The following is a 24851-nucleotide window of genomic DNA, read 5'->3' as shown; positions in this document are numbered from 1 at the left end:
AAACACTTCTCACCAATTTATCAGGGATTGATCTTGGATATCCCACCTCTCTAATGTAATCTCGAACTTGAACAAAATAGGGGAGAGGTGGTGAAGCTAAAAACAACTAAGGATGTATTAAACTAAAGTCCTTTAGATAAATTTATAGTTTCTATTCGGCTTGAACTTATTTGATACACAAAATCTTATAAGTAGAATGCATCTAATTCTAAGAATGTGTTTGGGAATATGATTGAATTATGTTTTTAAAAAAATTTAATTTTTTTTAAATTAATTTTTTAAATGATTTTTTTATCATTTTGATATATTAATATCAAAAATAAATTTTAAAAATAAAAAAATATTATTTTAATATATTTTCAAATAAAAAATCATTTTAAAATACAATTTGTATCACACGCTTAAACAGTAAGTAACCAATTACATTTGTATATTAAAGGCATGTTTGGGATTGTGATAGCGGTTTAAAGTATTTTTCGCTTAGAAATGCATTAAAATAAAATTTATTTATCTTTAAAAATTTATTTTTAATATCAGTATATCAAAACAATTTAAAAATATAAAAAAAATTATTTTAAAAAAAAAATCAAAATTTTTAGAAAGATGGTTTGCTCTGCATTCCAAAACACTAACTTAACACAATATGGGATATTCATGCTGTTGCAATTCATCCACACGTTTCTCAAGCCCGCTTGTTTTCTCAGCTAGAGCGTGCCTTGGTGAATCCTGTGGCTGAACCAATTTCTCCCCCTTGGTCACGACCATGCTAAGCTTTTCCTTTGTATTTGCAAGCCCCTATTATTTTTCTGCTCAAGTTCCACCTTCACTCTTCCAAGTTATGCATTTGCTACTCAAGCAAATCATTTGAAAAAAAAGCAGCCACAGCAAGAAAACCATAGCAGCAGCAACATGGCCATGCCAACAAGCAACAGCTTTTAGAAAGGGAAAATCGTATGGAAAACAGGAAAAGAAACACCAGCAAGAAAGAACTAGCTACAACGTAGTCATACCAGCAATATGGCCATGCCACAGCTTAAAAAGGGAAAATCGTATGGAAAACAGGAAAAGAGACACCAGCAAGAAAGAACTAGCTACAACTTAGTCATACCAGCAATACCAGCAATATGGCCATGCCACAGCTTACAAAGGGAAAATCGTATGGAAAACAGGAAAAGAAACACCAGCAAGAAAGAACTAACTACAACGTAGTCATACCAGCAATATGGCCATGCCAACAAGCAACAGCTTAAAAAGGGAAAATCGTGTGGAAAACAGGAAAAGAAACACCAGCAAGAAAGAACTAACTACAACGTACGTAGTCATACCAGCAATTGACAATCCAAAGCCAAATCAAATTAGCCAAATAGAAAGACCAGTCACTTCCCTAAGTAAACCTGGATGTCAAAAAGCAACAAAAAGTATTGTCCCCATTAACATGACTTTCAAGCTCAAAGCTTCATAATTAAACATGATGAGCAAACAATTATTGGAACCCCATTAAATGAGAGTTCTTGACTGTAAAAACCACAACTACATGGCATTCAAAATCAGTCCCACAGTCAACCATAGAATTTATATTTCCTTCAACAATGATACATAAATGATATTTTTTTTAAAAAAAAAGGCAGATTCCTTACAGAACGAAAGAAAATCACTGATTCGAACAAATTAGGGAAAAAATTAGAGGGAAAGGAGAGAACTTGTGACGAAATGACTTCTTCGACTTTGGAGGTCTTCTCTCATGATTTTTCTCACACTAGTCTCGATGCGTCTCATATCTGCCTGCGAAATAAGCATCAACATCAGTCGTCCATCCTCAGCGACGCTAGATCCGGTCTCTCTCTCTTTTCATCCTTGTCTTCTTCGACACGGTATCCCCCTTTTCCTCTAGTCTTGTCCACTCATGGGGGATTTTTTATTTTTATGGAGAAAATAGTTAGTTGGAATAAGACGACATATATCATGTATTCATCCTTTCATCTTTAATCCATATCCAGGTCTCGTGCTCGTTTTAGAGTTTATCGTGATAGTGATGGTAGTTTAAAGTGTTTTTAAGAGGCGTAGTGTAATAGCAAAGGGTTTGAGATCTGCACAGCAAGTCTCGAGTTCGAGTCAGGTCGTGCACTTCTTGTAAGAGCCTGAGATAGCAGGGGTTTTACTCGCTCACCTGGGCCCACAAAATGCACTTTCCGGAGGGTGGGGTTTCCTCGAATCCAAAAAAAATGGTAGTTTAAAGTGATTTTTATTTAGAAATATATCAAAATTAAGTATGTTCATGGTTCGGTTCGGTTCGGTTTGAACCACAAAAACCAACCGCACCGAGTAACTTGAACTTTTGAAAATTCAAACCGAACCGGTTCGGTTCGGTTAAATTCGGTTTTATAGCAAAAAAACAGAAAATCTAATCATTCCATCAATAAAGGAGACCTCTCCTAAATCAGCTTGTAAATTAACAAACGGTAGAGGAAAAAAAAGAGAAAAGCAAACCTCTAAATCTTGTCGTCGATTGATTTCAAGAGGAGGTTAAGAACTTCAACATGGTAGAACCAAAAACCCATTCAAATCCCTGGCAACTAAACCCTCATAAGACTATAACTAACACCATTGGATACTGATCTCCGATTTCTACCCCTAGCCCTTTTTTATATATAAATTTAACCAAACAACTAGTATTCAAAAATCATAGACATCATCATCAAGCAACTGTTGGGTTCTCATCAGAGAAAAAAACATCAGATTCAGAGAGGGAGCCCTTCTCCTGGCGATCAGCAAAATCATCATCACCATCAGGAACTCGAGCAAGATCAGACTTGTCCATGACGGAAAGAGCCTTGTCGAGGAAGGGTTTAAAAGCCATCTTAATAGCTTGCCACCCAAATGCAAGAGCCTCGAATACAACCACTGCCTGTAGTTGAAAACTTGAAAGGGAAGAGAAGAATGATTTTTGAGGTGGAGAGTTGGTTTGCACTGCAGTCTTTGCCATAGACGGCGACTTTTTGTGAGGGAATGAGAGTTTGTGAAGGCAGGGGAGAGGGGGGGTTATGTTAGGTAGGGTTAGGTTAATTAACTATTTATACTCCTTGGCTGCTAGCGGGTTTTTTATGATTTTTTGGTTGGTCCTGTTCGGTTTGTCGGTTTTATAACTAAAACCAAAACCGAACCGGACCTATTAAAATTTATGGTTTTAAAAATCGGTTTAATCAGTTTTTTATCTCGGTTAGGTTTTTTCGGTTAATTTTTCTTTGGTTTTCTTGGTTGATCGGTTGTTTTGAACACTCTTAATCAAAATAATATATATTTTTTTATTTTTAAACAATTATTTTTGAAATTAGCACATTAAAACGATTTAAAAACATAAAAAAATAGCAAAAAATAAAATAAAATTTGAGGGAACGCCGTTTTAACCGCGTTCCCAAACGGAGCCTTCAACGTGGATCCAATTAAAACACAATTATTGTATAAAAAAAAATGTAAGCATCGTTATTTTCTTGTATATGATAAAATATTTAAAATAAGAATAAAAAACTTAATTAGTGATCAAATTAAATTAATCAACTACTATATGTATTAATAAATACAAAAAAAAAAAATTCAGTGTTGCTTGACTTAATGATTCAAGAGCGAACTAGTCAGTGATCTTGTTTTAAAAAAAATCACATTGTTTTTTTAACCTTTACCTAGCTTTAGCTTAAATGTAATACAACAGACCATCAAAGAATCAAATCGTAAAAAAAAAATTAAAGAGGGAAGTGAAAATATAGTGACACATTATACTAACCCAAGTTAACACGTGAAATTTACAGTCTAGACAATGGACTTGACTACAATGAGTTAACCTGGTTAAACAATATGTGTCTTTCTTCTTCTTTCTATTATTCTCTTCTCGATTGGCCTTGATTGATTTTTAATTGACCTCTGGTTGGATTAAATATGGATAAATTGAAGAGTTATAAAAAATAGAGATAACATTTAAGAAATAAATAAATGTTGAAGGATAAACTTGAAAAAACATAAGCATAAAGAAAAGAAATAAAAAAAAGCAAGAAAATTCGGATGAATCTCTTAAACCTAAGTTGGTTTTTTAAACCTGCAACCCGTAAAATTCAAGACTCGGGTTCAACAAAGAAAGCTTAATTCACAATCAATTTAATGTTGAAAGATGAAATAAAAAAAATATTTAAATCTAAAAACTTTACCAAAGTAAAATAAATAGCAATCAAAAGAATAACGATTAAATTTGATATAAGAATGAAATGAAATCAAATATCGAGGAATGAAATTAAAAAATAAATTATATCAAGAAAAAGAATTCAAAGCAAAACAAATATAAATAAAAAAACATTGACCAAATCTGAAGACAAAAATAAATTGAAGGATTTCTTTGAAAATTTAAAGGTTTAGGTGTGAAAATAAAAGAAGAGAGATAAAGGAAGGGAAAAAGAAAAGGTTGTTAGCACTAAATTGGAGGTCTGTATGTCACACGCGCTGCCAATGAATGGTAAGGCCGCCAAGCACCTCGAAAGCTATCTTTTGGTTGCCGAACACCTCCTCACTCGCTGCTCGAATAACATGGAGGCATTGCATGTGTCAACCAATGTTTTTTAAAAAATAATATTTTATATTTATTAAAAAGCACCCCCATTTACATTTATGGAAAGTGGTTTCTGAACAACCACTTTCTAAATTTTTCTATGTTTGTACTATCAGGAAAGTTGGTTAACATCAAACACTTTCCAGCCAAAAGAAAAATTAGCTTGGTTTTCAGGAAAATATTTTATTTTAGACAGAATGTACTTTAAAGAAGTTGCAAAAAATTCAAAAATATCATGTTATTTATTTATTATATCAAATTTGGTCCTAAAATGTTTTATTGCTGTATATTTTGTTTTGAATTTTTTTTATTTCATCCCTTAGAATTTGATATAATTTTATTTTTATATCAACTTTAGTCCTTATTTTTTTATTGTTATTTGTTTCTCTTATATTTTTCTTGATTGAAATTTTTTTATCAATTATATTCGATCCTCATTTTTTAATTGCTATGTATTTTATTTGAAATAATTTATAAAATTGAAACTTCTTTTCAATTTCATCTTTTTTTCAACTTTTTTACCCGTTAGATTTGGTATCTATTATTATGATTGTTATTTATATTTATTTGAAATAATTTATGAGATTGAAATTTCTTTTTTCAATTCAATCTTCCTTCGACTTTTTCATATATTAGATTTAGTTTTCAAAAAAAAATTAAAAAAGTTATTTTCTAACTTATTTTTTATAGCATAGTCAAATACTGGAAAATATTTCCAAATCGTTTTCTATGACACTGTCAAACATAAAAAAATAATTTACTTTTCAGGAATCCACTTTCCATAAAAACCACTTTCCAACAAATAAAAAGGGTCTAAATTGCTTTCACTCAACTTGATTATAACAAAAAACTATAATGAAAATACAAAAAAAATCTTTATACACCTAGTTAAAAAAATTGTTTTTCAAGGTAATATAATTATTTTACTGTGCTTTTAAAAGTAAAAAATCAAAAAAGCCCATGTGTACTAGTTTTGATTTTTATTTTATTTTAATGATAATTTAATCATTCTAGTATATTTAAAAAGGTTAAAAAAAATATACATATTTCTAATCAATTTTATAATAACCAATAAATTTTATGAAAATATCGAATTATCTTTAGCAACAAAACCATTAATGTTTTTTAAGAGTAAAACAGTAATTATACTGGAAAATGATATATGTCCACAGACATACTTAATTTGCCTGACAGTTTTTATTTATTTATATACAAACATGTATTCCTGGTTCGAAAGATGCAGGTAACGATCGTCGACTTGAAGTATTCTCACGTTCACATATATCATAAATGGTTTCCCAGCCAATAAACATGGTTACAATAATTACATCTCCCGACAATATTGGAGGGATTTACATCATATTGTCTTGGATTAGATTCAAAGCAACGAGCACAGCCACGCTACGCGTGACGAAAAAGAGGCAATGAACAATGACACGCCCGAATTGTATATAGTCGGTTTCTATTTGTTACTGGTTTCTTGAACTATTATTTGGTTTAGTTTTATTTTTAAATTGTGATTGATTTTTTACATGTGTTTTTTAGTTTAAAATGCTTTGATGAAATTAATGTAATTTGTTTCTAATTTTTCTTTTATATTTTATTTATCAACGTGGGTGTTCGGGCCAGCTTGCGAATACCTCGACTAATCTCATAGGCACTGAAATTAACGATTATGTAAACCTTTAATGGCCCTGAAGAGACTCAAATTTATGATTATTACAAAGCAAATATAAAATCTGACCAGTTAAGTTACCCCTCGTAATTGAATTATAAGATTGCATATGTAGAAAAATCTTTAGAATTAATTAGATAGAATAAATGAGAACGCATAAAATGAAAATGAAAATCTTTGTTTATAAATTGCTCTTTCTGTTTTTTATTCTTACTCTTGGATTGAAGGTCATTGCATATGATTTTGGGATCAAGCATGATTTACTCAGACGCGTAGCATCTTATGGCTGTAAAATCACTGTGGTGCCTTCAAATCGGCCACCATCAGAAACTCTAAAGATAAAACCAGACAGAATTCTTTTCAGAAATGGACCTGGAGATCCTTATGCCGTTCACTGTGCTGCTGTAACAGTCAAGGAATTGTTGGGTAGGGTTCCTGTGTTTAGAATTTGTACAGGCCATTAGTTGCCTGGCCAGGAATTGGGTGGTACCTCTGCCCCTCCGCCACTTGCAGGCGAGGATTCAGCCGTGTTCCGGCTGGGGAAGCAGAATATATCTTCTTAGATATATTTGCAGGTGGTAATGTTGTCCTTATTCTCATTTACGCCACTGCATATCGTGTTTTCCCGCAGAAATTTCTCCTCCGTTGGCGGTTAGCATTGTTGTGAGCTCCTGATCCTTTTTTACAATATACAGTAGCCCTGTTCCACAAACATAGTTCTTTTTTCAAATACTGATCAGCTACTCAAGAATAAATTTATTTTTTTATATATTATTTTAATTCTTGAGTTAATCAAAGATATAAAGATGTAATTTTTCAAATCATAAAGATAAATTAAAAAAAAAAAAGCAAGACTAGATATAATTTCCCTTTTAAAAATTTATATATAAAAACATATTCATAACACAATCATATTTCTTAAAAATTAACTTAAATTACTAGTTTATTTTCACCTATAGTTAAAATAGTGTTTATTATTATCATATTAGTTATTTTTTTCCTGAAAATATATTAAAATAATATTTTTATTTTTGAGATTTATTTTTAATTTTAGAATATTAAAATAATTTAAAATAAATTTTATTTTTTATTTTTTATTTTTAAATCATGTCATACTGCATTTCCAAAAAAAAAAATATATTTTTTATTAATATTAATATTCGAGTTAGCTTACACCTTAATTAATCACATAAATTTTAAAATTAAGCTTCTAAATATTCTAACATACCATGTCGGTACCGATTTGCCAGCGAATTTTTCTCCCAGCTTGCAAGTTTCAACACATATAAATCACAATCAATAGCATTTATATGCTTCTTCATAAAGTGCAAGAAGAGCCATCTGTTCTTGTTCGGACAATCCGTTAACCCACATTTCCCAAAAAAACCCACCTTTTGAACGCTTCCAGATCTGACCACGTGGGTTCGCGAATCTCGATGGCCCTCTCTCACTTATTTAAACCCCAAACCAACCATTCCAAACTTTCTACCGTCTCTCCCCTTCTCTCAACCAGAAAATTTAACTCAGATCTAAACAAACGAAAAAAAAAGTCGCCAGTTCTCATTTTTTTATATAAGAAAAATTACTAATTTAAATTAAGTCAAAATCAATGGCATCATCAGAGCAATTAATGGGAGGTGGAAGTGTCGGAGGTGGTGGTGGTGGTGGTGGTGGTCCCCGATACGTAAAAATGCAATCAGAGCCATCAACGCCGTTACAACCACAATCATCATCAATAATATCGTCCTTCTTCTCTTTCCGTCAAGGTTCGACACCGGAATCCTGTCGGATTTTCGATGAATTACCGAAAGGCACTATCGTCTCCGTATCTAGACCCGACCTCAGCGATATTAGTCCTGTTCAATTATCTTACACTATCGAAGTTCAATACAAACAGGTACAGATACAATCGGTTAACTAAATTTTGACTCGATTTTGTTTTTTAGGTTTCTGAATTTTGAATATTCAATTTGAATTTGAATGTGAGGCCGTGTTTGGATGATCATAAAAGCTAGTTGAAAAGTAAAATTTGAAGCTTAGATTCTATTAACCTAAGATATATTACATATTTAAATATATTATTGAATCCTCTAATTTGCGGAGAATATTTAATTATTATTGGATCCTCTATTTTGTGGAGAATTATTTAAGTAGAGTTGTTTTTTTTATCTGGAATTAGTAGGGGCGTATAAATGTAAGATTTTTAACGTGTAATTTTATTTTGGTGAATTTAGTTCAAGTGGACACTGTTGAAGAAAGCGGCTCAAGTGTTTTATTTACATTTTGCATTGAAGAAACGATTGTTTTTCGAGGAAATTCAGGAGAAGCAAGAGCAGGTTTGTCTCTGTGTGTGGTGGATCACATTGGTTTAGTTTTTGTATAACTGAATGCTTTGAGATTGTTATGTTGTTAATATGACTTTATATGCGAAGGTGATGTTGATGTGGTTTTCATTGAAAAATTATATTAAAGGTTAAAGATTGGCTTCAAAATCTAGGAATAGGAGAACATACGCCCATGGTGCAAGATGATGATGATGCTGATGATGAGACCGTTCCTTTGCATCATGATGAAATTGCCAAAAACAGGTTACAACCTACACCTTTTATAATTATTAAACATGAATTATGTCCTTGTCTACAGTAATTCTCATAGTTCTTACAGGTGATTTTTCTGTTCAGGGATGTTCCATCAAGTGCTGCTTTACCAGTTATTCGTCCAGCATTGGGAAAGCAGCATTCGATGTCGGACGATGCAAAGGTTGCAATGCAACAATATTTAAATCACTTTTTAGGGAACATGGATATTGTTAACTCCAGAGAGGTATGTTTGAACTCTAATATTTTTAAAAATAGTTTGTGGCACCCGTCTTATTTTGTTGCTGGTGTTATTCGGAATACATATCCATGATTTGTTTGCGGACAGTGAAAGCTTTCTTTCAAATTAACAAAGTGAATAACATACATTAATTTTCATATGGTGATGACTTCAGAAAAATGTGAATTTTAGATAAATAAATCCAGCATCTCTGCTAGCTACCATTACTTTGAACTCCAAAGCAAGGGTCTGCTCGGCATATTCACCTTAGTTCCTACATGCCCTCTTCTTTGTCTCTAGTGCTTATACATATATCAGATGTGGAAACTTCTGAAAAAACATTGAAGGCAACTTTTTTTTTTCCTCTTGCATGTCACTTGAGGATTTTTTTAATATTCTAACATATGACAATGATCAATTAAGCTCCACGCTGTTTTTAAATTGGTTACAAGTAGTTTGAGCCAAAAACAATGCACCAGGCATCTCATCGAAGCATCAATTTTCATACTTGCTCAATGTATGCCCTAATCAGCAAATACATGTCTTCTCCTCCTGTGCTGCCTTTGGTTGGGTTTGTCTACTTTATTGTCCTTTGCACTCATCATAAGCAAGCCTGTAGTTCATTTCTATGTGATGCATCATTTGAATTGTCAGGCTGCCATTCATCTGTACAACCTTTAGAAACACCATTACACTCAAATCAATTGATATCTATGCAGTCAGGAACTTGCTCTGTTTGTGTGGTGTGATGATGAACCGTTTGAACCTATCATAGAGAATTTGAACTACTGGTGCTTCCAGTTCAACCCATAATTCCAAAGTCTTGGGTTTTTAACACCTAATGTTTTAAAATTGAAAATACTCTTTCTTTTAATGTTTACTGCTTCTTGATTGCTAATCGGGATGCATTTTACAATAGACAATTTCTGTTGTAGGTTTGCAAGTTTTTGGAGGTCTCGAAATTGTCCTTTTTACCAGAATATGGCCCTAAGCTGAAAGAAGAATATGTTATGGTGAAGCATCTACCACAAATAGTGAAGAATGATGATTCCAGGAAATGTGCTTGCTGTTGCTTTAGTTGCTGTAATGACAACTGGCAGAAGGTAATGCAATCTTGTCCCTAGACTAGGTCTGTACCTGGCTTTGATTTGAAGATGCGTTTGTCATTTTTGTGTATGTGCACCATTGTGCAACAATGAAGGGTTTCTGTTTATGGTTCATCATTGCATTTGGTTTTATTGAGACATTGTTGAATGATATTTTGAGTATTTTAACATTGAATCTTCTTCTGAGAACACATAAATGAGACCTCCTATCACTACAAATGAATGTTTGCACAAGCATATGCATTTGTTTAGTTACTTCCTTGTTTTCTCCGTTCTCGATTTGGACAGTTTGGAATTTCTTTTGGTCTATATCCTGATTAGGAAATTCTTAAAAAAGAAAGTCAAGTTTGTTGGGTAAATATGAAGGCTGGTATAAAACCACACTTTCTATATCCATGGGCATTTATCATGGAGCTCAAATGTAATATGGGTGCCACATATAGTTAATATATGCAGAAGTGACTAATAAAAAAATCATTATCATGACCTAATACTTTGCTGAACAAGACAGGGTGAAACGACTGATCCTTCTACATCATTCTGCTGAGTTATCTAAAAGCTTGATAAATAACTTGATAACCTTAATTTATTTTGCTGCATTGAACATTATGCATTACGTCTCGCATGTATTATACTTTATGAATCTAATTCCTTTAAGATTCAGCATTCACAAAATTACAATTCATTTATTGGATCTTGCTGCTGTAGTTCAAACTTGATAATTGTTGCAAAAATTTAGATAGAGCATATGATTTATCATAATAAAGCTGAAAGAGGGAAATTAATAGTAGTGGCAAGGGAAAAGATTAATTCAGAAATGATTTAGCCTGGAGATGCATGTCAACTTTTGTGGTTTAGTTGGGGTCTTCTTGATAGTACACCAACAATAGACTGCTCTAACTTTCTGTAGGTTCCACAACAAGAGGAATCACACAACATTGTCCATGTTTTATGATTTTCTGCAGGTGTGGGCTGTTTTGAAACCAGGATTCTTGGCACTTCTGGCTGATCCTTTTGCTACCAAACCTTTGGATATAATTGTTTTTGATGTATTACCTACTTCAGATGGAAGTGGTGAAGGCCGAGTGTCATTAGCAGCAGAAATAAAGGAGAGGAATCCCTTACGGCACAGTTTTAAGGTAAGCAGTGTGCAGTTTATTTCTTCTGTGGGATTTTCCTTATTGTGCTTTTGTACAAACAATCAATTTGACCTTGAGTTATCTTTAAATTTTGATGATGTTATTTTGTACTAGCCCTATCCCAATACTTTGCTGATGATGGTATATCCTGGATTTGGTGTCAGCTGCTTTTCTTGATTAAGGATCAGTTACACATGCAAACGCACACAAGCACATTGTAATCTGAGAAGCTATAAGCATATTGCTGGTTGTTGATGGCAAGGCAAACTAGATGATAGCCATTACATTTTCAAAAGTGATATGATCCTTCCATGCATGTCAGAGCCTGACTGATTACATGGGTTGTATTTTTAGGAAATGTGTAGTAAACAACCAAACAAAGAAATATAGAGGGAATTCAAGTTAGATGCCTTTAGATACAACAGGTTATTAGGTGGTATATATTCAATTTGTGATGGGTTTTCCTCTTCATTACTGTAAGTTTATTAATGATTTAGTGATGAGGAAATTGTATCAGATAATTTCACTTACTAACAGATGATTGGAAACTTCAAAGGTCACATGTGGAAACAGAAGCATAGACTTGAGATCTAAAAGTGGTGCCAGAGTTAAAGATTGGGTTGCTGCAATTAATGATGCTGGACTTAGGCCTCCTGAGGGTTGGTGTCATCCTCATCGCTTTGGCTCTTTTGCTCCTCCTAGGGGTTTGTCTGACGATGGTAGTCAGGCTCAGTGGTTTATAGATGGTAGGGCAGCTTTTGATGCTATTGCTTCATCAATTGAGGATGCTAAATCTGAGGTCAGCTCCAGTGCATTGAATCATCTCTCCTCATTGTTATTTATTCTGCGATTTAATTTATACAGTATCTTTTGGATTGATGTAAATTCTCTGCAGATATTTATTTGTGGGTGGTGGCTGTGCCCAGAACTTTATCTAAGGCGTCCTTTTCGTGATCATGCCTCTTCTAGACTTGATTCTTTGCTGGAAATTAAAGCTAAACAAGGGATTCAGGTGCAAATTGCTTGTTTATTGTTCTTTCCTGCTTTGATGCTTTCTTACTTATTACATTTGATTTGATATTTAGTTTTACTAATAATTATAATATAATATGCACTAAACTTTTGAAGCTGTTTTTTTTTTTCTTTTCTAAAGCATGACTGAAGGTGATAAATTGAGGATGGGCCATGAGTCTTTTTTATGGGCACAAATGTTCTCTAGATGCCTTATCTTTTATGGAAATAGGGGCATTAACTTTTGTAGTATATATAGAAAGCTTCTACAAGCGTTGCATTCCACTACATTTATTTCCCCCATGCATACGTGTTTTCTGGTTAAATGGTGCAATTGCCCAATATAATTTAGGCACCGAGGAACCTTGAGGTATATTTACAAGTTTAAATAAAGTTAGAAAAATCATAGGGAAAGCCTTTAAGTGGTATGTGACATGGAGTTTTATCAAGATTTCTTTGCAGGATTTCTTTCAACCTGCTTTGGTTTTATATGCATGACCGGTGGTGTAATCTAAATTTTTCACTGCAGATATATATTCTTCTCTATAAAGAGGTGGCTCTTGCTCTGAAAATAAATAGTGTGTATAGCAAGAGAAAGCTTCTTAGTATTCATGAGAATGTGAGGGTACTGCGGTCTCCTGACCACTTTTCAACAGGTGTTTACCTTTGGTATGCATTATTGGACAAGCTTTAAGAGTGTTGGGCAGAACTAAATTTTGAGTCATCTTCATCAGAATGGGCCTTTCAATTTCTGATATATATTTTGGTTATGTTTAGGTCCCACCATGAAAAGCTTGTCATCGTGGATCACCAGGTTTGCTTTATTGGAGGACTGGACCTGTGCTTTGGCCGTTATGACACATGTGAACACAGAGTGGGAGACTGCCCTCCTCAAGAATGGCCAGGAAAGGATTATTATAACCCAAGGTAAATAATTTGTTTTTCTCTACTCAAATGTGATTTCTTAGAATGTTAAATGAACATATTCTGAGAGATTGATAAATACATAAATGATTCATTACTTTGGTCATTTTATTTATCTCATCTTGTATCTGGTGTTGCTGTTTCAGTGGTTTCTGCTGCTTGATTAACTGATTATATCCTGTAAAATGTAGTTACAAGATTTTTCAAGTTGACACAATGAAGTCACTGGAATTTAACATACACAAATGCAATGCTCAATCAAAGATAATTACTGGAATTTAATAAACAAACGTATGCTCAATCATAGATAACCACTTAATGTGTTCATGCTATGTTCTTGAAGTAGAGGGAATCTTACAACAATCTGCAATAACCTGTTTTTGCAATGTTAAGTGCCTGTTTGGTAATGCGGTGTAGGTGATTTTGCAAAAGTGCATTTAGATGCTCTTAATGGTTTTGAAGATGTCAAAACCATCTAAAATCATTAAAAATATATCAATTTTATGCCTTTTTCAGTCACAACGCCCATTGAAAAGCACTTTCAAACACGTTACCATACATAGAAGTCAGGCATAAAAGACTTCTCAACAAGTCATCTGAAAAATGATAGATTGGTGTGATGTGCAATTGGCATAGTAGTTTAGTTTATTTGAAGCAGAATTTGCATTTGCTGGATTTATGAAATGAATTTTCACTTCATCTTCCAGGGAATCTGAACCAAATTCATGGGAAGATATGATGAAAGATGAACTGGATCGTGGCAAATATCCTCGAATGCCTTGGCATGATGTCCATTGTGCTCTTTGGGGACCGCCTTGTCGTGATGTAGCTAGGCACTTTGTCCAGCGTTGGAACTTTGCCAAGGTCAAAAGTTTAGCACCAATTAGTATGGTGATTGTGATGCAGGTTGGGGAAAGCTTTTAATTTTAACATGAATATGCTTTTTTCTTTTTTCCAGAGAAATAAAGCTCCATATGAGGAAGCAATTCCTCTACTTATGCCCCAGCAGCACATGGTTATCCCACACTATAGGGGGCAAAACAAAGAGAAGGAAGTTGAAAGAAGAGATATTGAAGATAATGTAAAAGGCATTAAAAGGCAGGATTCGTTTTCCTCTGGTTCATCTTTACAAGACATCCCTCTTCTTTTGCCTCAGGAAGCTGATGGGCCTGATGGCTCTGGTGTAGGCCCAAAACGAAATGGGCTGGAGTCTACCCCTGGAAGAAGCCACCCACATGCTTTCCGGAAATCCAAAATTGAATCAGTTGTTCCAGACATGCCAATGACAAGCTTTGTAGATGATCACGATTCCTTGAATCTTCATGTGAAAATGTCTCCAGATTTAGCAGCGGAGCCTGGCACCAAAACTTCTGACTTGGAATGGTGGGAATCACAAGAAAGGGTTGATCAGATTGGTTCTGTGGATGAAAGTGGGCAAGTTGGTTCTCGTGTTTCTTGTCATTGTCAGGTGGGTTACTGCTCATGATATTTTATGCAATTCTTATAGTTGTAATCAAGTGTAAGAAACCCACCTTGAGTCATCCGATGATCTCAGTCCTCCATGCCAACAGGAGATCATATTTAACATGGTTTGCCTGGATTTCTTACCTTTTCATGATCTATGTGAAGATTGAGCATTGCACGTCTTTCAGTTAGCCCTAGAGAGTGTTTTGTTCAAATTTTTAATTTACTTAATTCAAAGCAATTTTAGAGGAACTGAAAGGTCTGTCCATTTATTGAAAAAAAAAGGGAAGAACCGCGAAAATCTGAAATGGTGCCAACCTTGTTTCATGTTTCTATTTGTGACAATTTCACATTCTACAAGCCAGCACAATTGATTTTTTTTTTCCATTAACGTTGCTATGATTATTCAATACTTATTATGTTTATAAATCATCTATAAAACTTAATCTGTATCCTCTGTCATCAGTGATTTCTTTCATTTTCCAGGTCATAAGGAGTGTGAGTCAGTGGTCTGCTGGAACAAGCCAAATTGAAGAGAGCATTCACTGTGCTTATTGTTCTCTTATCGAGAAAGCGGAGAACTTTGTCTACATCGAGGTATAAACTGTTACCCATTATTTATTGTATCCTTCTGTGAATGGAACCCACTGTCTTTTGAACAAGTAACTTAAGGTCAAGCATATCCACCTCATGTCAAATTGTTTCCTCGGTGGGAATATATTTTGAAACACTCAATTCGAGTTTTTCTGCAGTTTTTTTCCTCTCGTGATTGTATTGACTCCTAGTGAGTTTTTTAAGTCATATTGAACAGCTGCTTGTAAAATTACCATCTCGATATATATGGCTCAGTCTCTGTCTCCCTCACATCGCTGGCAAGGAAGAGCAGCATGAATTTGGTTGAAGGCATGAAATGACAAAGGAGGCTTGACACGATGCTAATGGTGCAGCAAGTATTTAAAGAAATGGTTTTTAGAGGGAAAAATTGCAAGAAGAAACTCTTATCAGACATAAATACAAGTGTTCAGGCTTTATCCGGTAGTGTAGAAAGTTGGTGGTTGCACAGGGACTATCCCATCATTGAACTACCCATCTGTGTATCTAAGCTATGGCCAAGGCACTCTATTCCAGTTTTATTTGTTTATGTCAGAGTCAGGAATTGATTTTAGATACTCCTATCTTACTCTGTGAACTTGCTCATTCACATTTACTAAGAGTGCATCCTGAAAGATATCACTAATATCAGCCTGGGCCCTGGGAAGGCTAAGAAAAGGAAAAGTAGAGACTGTATACTGTGGCATAGTATGAGTGGTTTTTAGGCAAGAGGAAGTGAATTCAGTCAGTTTTAGAGGTTGACTGGGGGGAAGTTTATTGATTTTTGGAAGTTATGAAGTGATTGCTGCTTAGGGAGAAAACGAAAGAATCTTTGTACAGAAGAATAGCTTTTCATCTATGATGAATTTGGAGGGGCAATCAAGGATACGGTTTTCGAATGATTGTAAAGAGTTTTTAATTTTGTCTAAGGAATCAAGAATGATTTACTTCAAGCTTTTAATAATTTGGTTAAAAGGTGGTTTTGTGAATGAGTAAAGGATTTTATTTCATCAACTGTAGTGTTCTTTATTCTTGCTGTCTTTCTAATCAGCATGGAAGTTTCATATTTTGATGTTAAGGCTGATTGTAAAAAGTCTGAAGCTATTTGTTTTGCCTGGCTTTTTCTGCATTGCTGGGTTTCCCAGAATCAATTTTTCATATCAGGTCTTTCAGGAGATGATATTATACAGAATCGTGTGTTAGAAGCATTGTATCAGCGTATTATGCGAGCATTTAACGATAAGAAGTGTTTCAGGGTTATTATTGTCATACCACTGCTTCCAGGATTCCAGGTTTTAATTCTTTGTTCATTACTTGAAATTTGAAATTTGGATGTTCCCTTTTTTTTTCTCTCGTCTTTGTTGGCTCAAGTTTTAGTCTCACAGGGTGGTGTAGATGATGGTGGTGCAGCATCTGTCAGAGCCATAATGCATTGGCAATATCGAACTATTTGCAGAGGACAAAATTCAGTATTGCACAACTTATATGATCTTCTTGGTCCGAAAACTCAAGATTACATTTCTTTCTATGGCCTTAGAGCTTATGGCCAACTTTTTAATGGTGGTCCTGTGGTCACCAGTCAGGTATGCATAGATCTCATGCTGTTTATTACTTCGTCTATTAGTTTTCTCCCCAGCCTTTGACAAATGCTGTTTATAGCCCTTCACCTCAATCTCTATTGATTTTATGTACAGAGTTTCTTTGTATTGAACAAAATGCTTATCTATCCTTGTTGTGTCTGCAGGTGTATGTCCATAGTAAAATAATGATAGTTGATGACCGTGCAACCTTGATTGGATCAGCTAATATTAATGACAGGAGTTTGCTTGGGTCACGAGATTCTGAGGTATTGCTCTATTCCAGGTTTTCCTGTATGGTTTTCTGTTTGAAACTTTGATTCTCAAAGTTAATGCATGCCTAATACAATTAAGAATGATGATCTGTCAAAGTAAACTCTAACCAGGCCTTTATACAGTTGTTTGTGACATGGAAAATTGCAAAGATAAAATTGGATCTATGATGAGTAGTGATTACAGGTTAAAGGGAATGAGAATAGCATATGGCTTGTAAAACTTTCAACGATTAAAGAAATTTATTACATTGTTTCCTTGGTACAATTTTGTAATAGATTGGGGTACTTATCGAAGACAAGGAATTTGTGGATTCATTAATGGGAGGGAAGCCCTGGAAGGCTGGAAAATTTGCTCTTAGTCTCCGCCTTTCATTGTGGTCTGAACACCTTGGTCTTCATGCCAAAGAGGTTAGTGTAAATATTGACTGCTCCACAATTATGAAGTCACGTCACTGATAGACTACTGTTGCTTTCCATCTGACACAGCACATCCTTTTTCTTTTAATTTCAGATCCATAAAGTGATTGACCCAGTAATTGAGTCGACTTACAAAGACAGATGGATGTCAACTGCAAAGGTGAGAACAGGAATGATTTTATTTTAGAAGACTACTTCATACAGCACTTTTTCTTTTTCCAAACTTCGATTCAATGTGAAGAACAATTTGGAATTGCTGCCTGCATTCAAATATCCAATGTATATTGTTTGTGTATGTTAAATGCTGAATCTGGAGGACTTCCCATAGGCGTTGATGGCAGAGTTCAAAAGCTTGCATTAATAGGGTGTGAGTTACTAGGCATTGTCATATGAAGTTTCTAATTTCTTAAACAAAAGCTAATAAAGGAAAATTCTTTTTCTACATGGATTTTCTCTTCAGCTGACATATCAACATGTTAAGAGGCTGTGTTCGCATTAAAAAGTGCTTCCTACATCTGCTGATATAGATGGAGCGCTTTGAATGGCTAAATTACTGTCACTGTTTGCTTCTCGTGTTTGTTCCCTTAATCTTATTATATACTCATTGGAATTGTTGTTAGACATGCCGTTTCCATTATATTACAATTTTTACTAAGCAATGACCTCTGTCGAACCTCTTACCCTGGCCCTCTCTTTTCTTGGTCGATTTTTAAACTTCGGCGAAAGAGTGTGGTATGTTTTTGGCATGGGTGTCATCCTGAAAGGTCCGAGGCAAAGACAAGAGCATAGTTATGAAGTTATAGCAGCGCATATTCTACTGGATAAAAACTTTAATTTGCTCCAAAATAATCTGCCTGTGCTTTTTTATCAACCAAATACAAGGGGTATAAATATTCTATATATCGGATATGCTAAACGGCATAAACAATGCATCTTTTGCCCGAGGTTTTTCCCGATGGGCTTTTGCGTTTGCCTCGAATCTGGTCTACCAACTAACATCATGTATCGGTGATTCTCATTTGACAGACAAATACCATGATCTATCAGGATGTCTTTTCTTGTGTGCCAAGTGATCTTATACACACCAGGTATGATACTTCTTCACTTATCTTTCCCTGCCTAATGATCTTAACCAATTGCTTTCCGCCCCTACTCGCATGCAGAGCCGCACTCAGACAAAGTACGGCGTTCTGGAAGGATAGGCTTGGCCATACCACCATCGATCTAGGGATAGCCCCTCAAAAGCTTGAGTCTTACCAAAATGGAGACATAAAAAACACCGATCCGCTGGAGAGATTAAAGTCGGTGCGGGGGCATCTTGTTTCTTTCCCTCTGGACTTCATGTGCAAGGAAGACTTGAGACCTGTGTTCAATGAGAGCGAGTATTATGCATCCCAAGTTTTTTATTAGGTTTCAAGAGTAGAGGGTAGTCACCAGTCCCAGTGTTTTTCTCTGCTGGGTTACACGGCGGTGACGATTCCTGGTAATGCTGCTGGCCATTGTTTTATAGCATTCAAATCATTTCATTAAAAAATCCCCTGTTTTTTTTTATTCTTTTTTCGCTCTGGTAGGTTGCATATAAATACGAGATAGAGATGGGGATAAGGAGAGCTCTATTTGTTGTACCAACCAAATACAAAATATATACGTACTTAAGCAGCATTGCTCCTCCAGCATTTTTTTTTTCATTAAAAAAAAAGTTTATTAAATCATCTGTTCTCGGGTTCTATTTTCTTTCTCTTGTCGATTATGTAATTGATAACAAATACCTCATTTCAATATGTTGTTAATGTTATCAACTTGGGTTGGTTTAGTCAGACGTGATTATCTATTTTCTTTTTCTTTTTTATGTTTTTTTTTCCTTTTTTTTTCTTTTATTTTTTATTTTTTTTGCACTTTGATTTCTACGTGGGACCCTTTCAAATGTCATCCACAAATCTGACTTCTTCTTTTTTAGACCCCTTCTTTTGTTGGCCATTATGCCATCTCCCCTCGTCCTCGAAGTTGCATAATTAAACCGATGGGCACTTTAAGAGAAAACGATTAGATTTTTCAGTTCAGTCCTCTAACTATTAAGATTTTATTTCAAGCCAAGTCTCGCGGAGTTTAAAATCTTACAATTATACCCCTTATTACTTTAATTTGAGTGGCGCTGTTAGATTCTGCCCACAGAATACGATGGATAATGATAAATTATTTAAATAAAAACTTTATTTCTCTATCGTGTTGAGGCTTCCAGAAAAGGACAAATTCTTTTAATATTAGAAAAGTATTTAGTAAATTAACTTAAATATTAAAATAACACATGCAGTTTTGTTTTCTCTCTATTAAGCCGGCCAAAAAGTAGTTTTAGTTTAATAAACAGTAAGTCATTTATGTTGGCATTACAAAAATTAGTTTTTTTTTTTTTTTTTGAAAAACTCGTGTTTAAAGATTAAAATATGGCCTACATAAAGATGGAAAAAATGCTTGCAATGCATATAAATTGAGATTAGGAGTAGCCAAGCAGCTTGTAGAGCCCAACCCGGCCAATATTCCTTCTTCCATGAAAGAATCTCGTGCAAAAATCAGTTTGAATCACGGTGCTTGGAATGCAATATACAGAAGCAATTAGGTGCATGTGACAACCCAGATGATCGTCTCATCTCATGCTCTCCTTCTCTGAAATCTTTGTTCACTTCTCTCCCACATTATTTTCCTGATTTTGTTTGCGATTGTAGCAGCGATGACGATTCAAAATAATTTTTATTTAAAAATACATTAAAATAAAATTTTTTATTTTTAAAATATTATTTTTAATATTAACACATTAAAATAATATCGATCATCTAACAAGAACAGCTAGATGATGGTTATGGTGGCTGCCTGCCAAGTCCATTACACATCACAATCGTAGGGGTCAGCACATCGGCTGCGTTAAACACCAGCCATGTGTTTGGTATCATCATATGTAGGAGCACAGCACTCACAATATTTTTGTGTAAATCGGTGCTATATATTCTACTTAATTATTAGCACCTCTTGAAGATAATACAATCTTAATCCCCTTCCTCTCCCGGCCATGTGTTAATCTTACTTTAATTGCCCTGAGCTCATCGTTCATTACTTTTCATATTTCTTGACCGACAAATCACGATCAGTCATGACATCAAACTAGCTAGCTAAATCTTATTTTAATTTACGATGGAGAGCATATATACCCTCGTTAAATAATTATATATATCATCGGGGTTAGGTTAAATTTGTTTCTATTGTTTAGAAAAATTGCTAGACCGTTCAACAAAATTTAGCTTTGTTGACGTGTAAGTTGATTTGAAGATGTGATTGATTGTGAGTTAAATTAATAAAATAAAACAATATTAAAGTTTGACATGTGTAGTTAATTAATAAATGAGCATCTTTTTCACTTTATTGTTTTGGATTCAACTTCTATAAAAGCATGAGTTTTTTTTTAATAAAAAACTCGAGTTAAAAAAAATTGAAAGTTTTTGTTGAGATATAATATTTCTTCACCCAAAAACTACCCTTTTGTTTTTCAGAAAATATATTTTAAAGATTCTTCACAGCTTTCTTGTACAAGTTTTTCATTGTTTTTTAAATTAAGAAAAGCCATGAACAATACAATTTTTTTTCTTCTATATACAAGCACTTTTCAGCAATATAAAGAGTTAAATCACTACTAGAAATTCTATGAATACAAATGAAATTACCGATAAAAAAAATCCATCGATATCTTGGGGTGATATTTACCGACTGAATTTATTTCATCGCTAACTCCGTCGGTATTTACCGATGGAATATTTATGTCGGTAAATACCGAGACAATCTCAGTCGGAATAAAAGGAATTTAAAAAACAAAAAAAAGTACGATGACATGTAATTTTTTATTGATATTTTTACCGATTGAATTACAGTTGGATTCAAACAGGGAAAATCATACAGTGACGTGTCACTTATACTGACAGAATTGCCGACAAAATGAAAAATAAAAACATTTCATCGGTAATAGTTAATATATGACCTGGTCGTCGTCCCTCCCCTCCTCTATTTCTCCTTCTTCCCCTCTACAACTAAACAACCCCCCCTAATATGCAACTAACAAACAGACCCCTCCCCCATCCAATATCAACACAACTTATCCTTACTCGACCTTCCCAGTCACAGTAGCACTTTTATTGCAAGTTTTTCATTTTAAGGAAGTAAATCTATCATTTTTTAAAAAATTTAAACACAATTTTGAAATGTCAATTTTTCTATTGCATATTTTTGTAGCATATGTATTTTGTTTGGGTGTTTACTTGTTTTATTGTTTTTTCTCAAACAAACTTGTTGTATGGATACATGATTTTGTAGATGTTACGGTTTGTTTTAAATTTTGTAAAATTATATTTATTTGTAAATTGTTGAAACTTATATCGAATTACCTACTTAGGTGTGTTGTGATGATATAAATAATGGCTTGTTTAACGGTCCGTTTTATATTTTGTCAATTTCATTGCCGAGTTGTAATTTCTGTAAATTAATGTGTGCAAATTTGTATCTACGTAGATAATTGATAATGAATTAAGAGAAGTATGAAAGTAGGTTGATTATTTACTTAATGTAGTTAATTAATACATATTGTTGTCATCATTTTTTGATATATATTGGTTCGATAGAAGTTATGGATGATCGTTTATTGATGTATCGAGATTCACTTCAAGGATTGCGGAGGATGAATTATTGTAATGAGGTTCAGGGTTTTATTAATTACGCAATATCTATTCCAATAAATATTAGTGGAAGCGGTATTAGGTGTCCATGTAAGAGGTGTAAAAATAAAAAGTTTCTCGATCCAGATGTTGTAACAATACATCTTCTACATGAAAGGTGTATGGAGGAATACTTGTGTTGGTATGCACATGAAGAACCATTTGTTCCTCACGAGACCATGGTAGAAAGGATGGTTGGGTCAACTTCTAGTGCTAGCAATGTGCATAGAGTTGAAACTAAAAACAGTAATCCTTATAGGATTATGGTTATGGGTATGATGAGAATGAATCGGGGTCATGCTGGTCAATGTCCAATCATAGATGAAGAACCTAATGCAGATGCTGCAAGGTTTTTTGATCTTCTGAAAGATTCTGACGAACCATTATAGGATGGCTGCACAAATCACAGTAAATTATCTGGCGTTGTATAGGTGTTTACTATCAAATCGGATTATGGGTTAAGTGAGGCCAGTTATGACAAAATTGTTGAATGGACGAGAAGCATTTTACTTGAAGGGAACATGCTGAAAGAGAACTTATTAACGAAATTCTCACAAAGAAGTATTTATTTTATTATTGTTATGTGAACTTCTGTTATTGTGTTGTGCGAGCAACTTTCAATTTCAGTATTTACATGATGAATAGATAGGGAATATTTGGCATCATTCACTGTGCACTCACCGATGGTTTGTGTCCGTCGGTGTATTCTAGAGGCGAAGGGAACTGTTCCCCTCCCCCAGACATTGTTCATTGTGCAGTACATCGATGGAAACACCGACAAACACAAATCGTCGGTGTATTCCAGAGGCAAAGGGAACTGTCCCCCCTGACACTGTTCACTGTGCATCACACCGATGGAAACACCGACGGTTTGTGTTCGTCGGTGTATTCAAGAGGCGAAGAGAATTGTTCCCCTCCTCCTAGCACTGTTCACAGTCAATAACATCAAGGGAAATACCATCCAAAACACCAATGGATCTTGTTTGTCAATGTATTCAAGAGGTAAAGGAAATTGTTCCCCTTCTCATGTCAGTGATGTCAATTAAAGTGCATTGAGTGAGTGTTAGGTTTCCAAGGCAATTATGACGGACTGCGAATTCCAATGCCTTGTTAATTAATGCATCTCTTATTGTGTATTGTTAACTTTTTTATCGACGAAATCGTAGATAGACTGCCAAAAATCTTGAGTTTTTTGAAAATTTTAATGCGAAATAAAAATTTCAAAGTGAATTTACCATGGGAATAACCAACAGATTAATTAAAAATAAAATTATTTTATATATCGTTGATGATTCCGTAGGTAAAAACAAGGTATAAAAACCCAGCGATGACACTAGAACTTCATTTTCTCAATTCTCTCATTCTCTCACAAACTCTCACTCTCTCAATTCTCACACTATTCTCTATACTCTCACTCTTTCAATCCTCTCCTGTCTCAACATCTTCAAGTAGAATGTAAGGTTTTTCCTCTTAACACAATCAACAAGTATATATGGTGAATCTTTTGATGTATTTTTTTTTCTTCTTTTCTTTGGTTTATTAACAATGTATTTTATTTTTTATATCACACGTAGATAAACTCTGAAATTAAGCATGTCATTAAGGTAAGCATTTTTCATTCCTAAAGCTTATATTTTTTTTTGTATTTTTTTTTTCTACATTGCAATAATGTTTTCTTGTGTTTGTTGAATTTTAATTGTTATTATTAAATTGTAGTATAAATGTTAATTGAATATACAAGATTAATTTTTTTCCTGTTTTATTGTCTACATTGCAGTAATGTTTTATTATGTTTGTTAAATTTTAATTGTTATTGTTAAATTTGTAGTATAAATGTTAATTGAATATATAGGATTAATTGTTTTTTCTATTTTATTCTCTACATTGCAATAATGTTTTATTGTTTTGTTGAATTTTAATTGTTATTGTCAAATTTGTAGTATAAATGTTAATTGAATAAATAGGATTAAATTTAATTACAAAAAATTCTTGTCAATTTAGGATTAAAAATATTATCACATTGAAAATGAGATAAAATTGAATAATCCAAAATTGTTGGTAGAAATAAAGTAAAATCAACTGGATTGTGGCATATATTTTGTATATTTGCAGGATTGAAAATTCTGGGTAGTTTCTAGTATAGAGGAGGTGCTGTTAATTTTTTTTTAAATGAAATTAATTATGTAAATATTCATCAAATTTGTGTAGATGCATAGAGAAAAATCAACTGCACTTTGTGAGCACATGATCGCAGCTAGTTCTTCTAGCAGCGATGATGACAACGTGTCATTAGATGCTGACCAAGAAGAGGCACATGCGTCGACTCATGATGTTGCCTCTTCAAGTGTTGTTCCATAACGTAGAGGCGATGTTCCTTCATAGCGGGATCCATTCACCCGTAAGTACGAGGTATATTGGAAGGACGACCTTTCAATGTAAGTTTGTTTTGCTTTGAGTTAGTTTGTGTTTAACAATTTATGAACAATTAATATTACATTCATTTTATCGATTTT

General features: G+C 33.9%; 1 protein-coding gene and 1 long non-coding RNA gene across 6 annotated transcripts; one reads left to right on the top strand and one right to left on the bottom strand.

Moving 5' to 3' along the window:
• Positions 1-113: 113 nt before the first annotated feature.
• On the bottom strand, positions 114-1997 carry LOC112328925 (uncharacterized). Of its 2 annotated transcripts, XR_002984265.2 has the most exons (3): positions 1638-1997; positions 1326-1394; positions 114-847 (listed from the first exon to the last, which is right to left on the bottom strand). It is a non-coding gene; the product is annotated as an uncharacterized LOC112328925 (long non-coding RNA). The 2 variants fall into 2 exon arrangements; XR_008060278.1 differs by having other exon boundaries at positions 114-1394.
• Positions 1998-7584: 5587 nt separating this feature from the next.
• LOC7477219 (phospholipase D zeta 1) lies at positions 7585-19404 on the top strand. 4 transcript variants are annotated; one of them, XR_002984343.2, is made up of 20 exons: positions 7585-8163; positions 8501-8602; positions 8739-8854; positions 8948-9089; positions 10019-10186; positions 11155-11328; positions 11885-12127; positions 12224-12340; positions 12869-13008; positions 13117-13266; positions 13971-14127; positions 14222-14731; positions 15214-15324; positions 16464-16610; positions 16704-16901; positions 17063-17164; positions 17447-17578; positions 17682-17747; positions 18614-19070; positions 19159-19404. XR_002984343.2 is itself a non-coding variant. In XM_002315450.4 (20 exons), the coding sequence occupies exons 1-20, from the start codon at positions 7876-7878 to the stop codon at positions 18995-18997; spliced, it is 3372 nt and encodes a 1123-aa protein (XP_002315486.3). In that variant the 5' UTR covers positions 7587-7875; the 3' UTR covers positions 18998-19404. The 4 variants fall into 4 exon arrangements, 3 of the variants coding, with proteins under 3 accessions (XP_024466390.1, XP_002315486.3, XP_024466391.1); XM_002315450.4 differs by having other exon boundaries at positions 7587-8163; positions 18614-18675; positions 18751-19404; XM_024610622.2 differs by having other exon boundaries at positions 18614-19404.
• Positions 19405-24851: the final 5447 nt, after the last annotated feature.

Source organism: Populus trichocarpa, chromosome 10 (assembly GCF_000002775.5).
Source record: "Populus trichocarpa isolate Nisqually-1 chromosome 10, P.trichocarpa_v4.1, whole genome shotgun sequence".
Classification (NCBI taxonomy): Eukaryota; Viridiplantae; Streptophyta; class Magnoliopsida; order Malpighiales; family Salicaceae; genus Populus; species Populus trichocarpa.
Note: the sequence above shows the minus strand (reverse complement) of the source record. Positions and strands in the feature narration are given on the sequence as shown.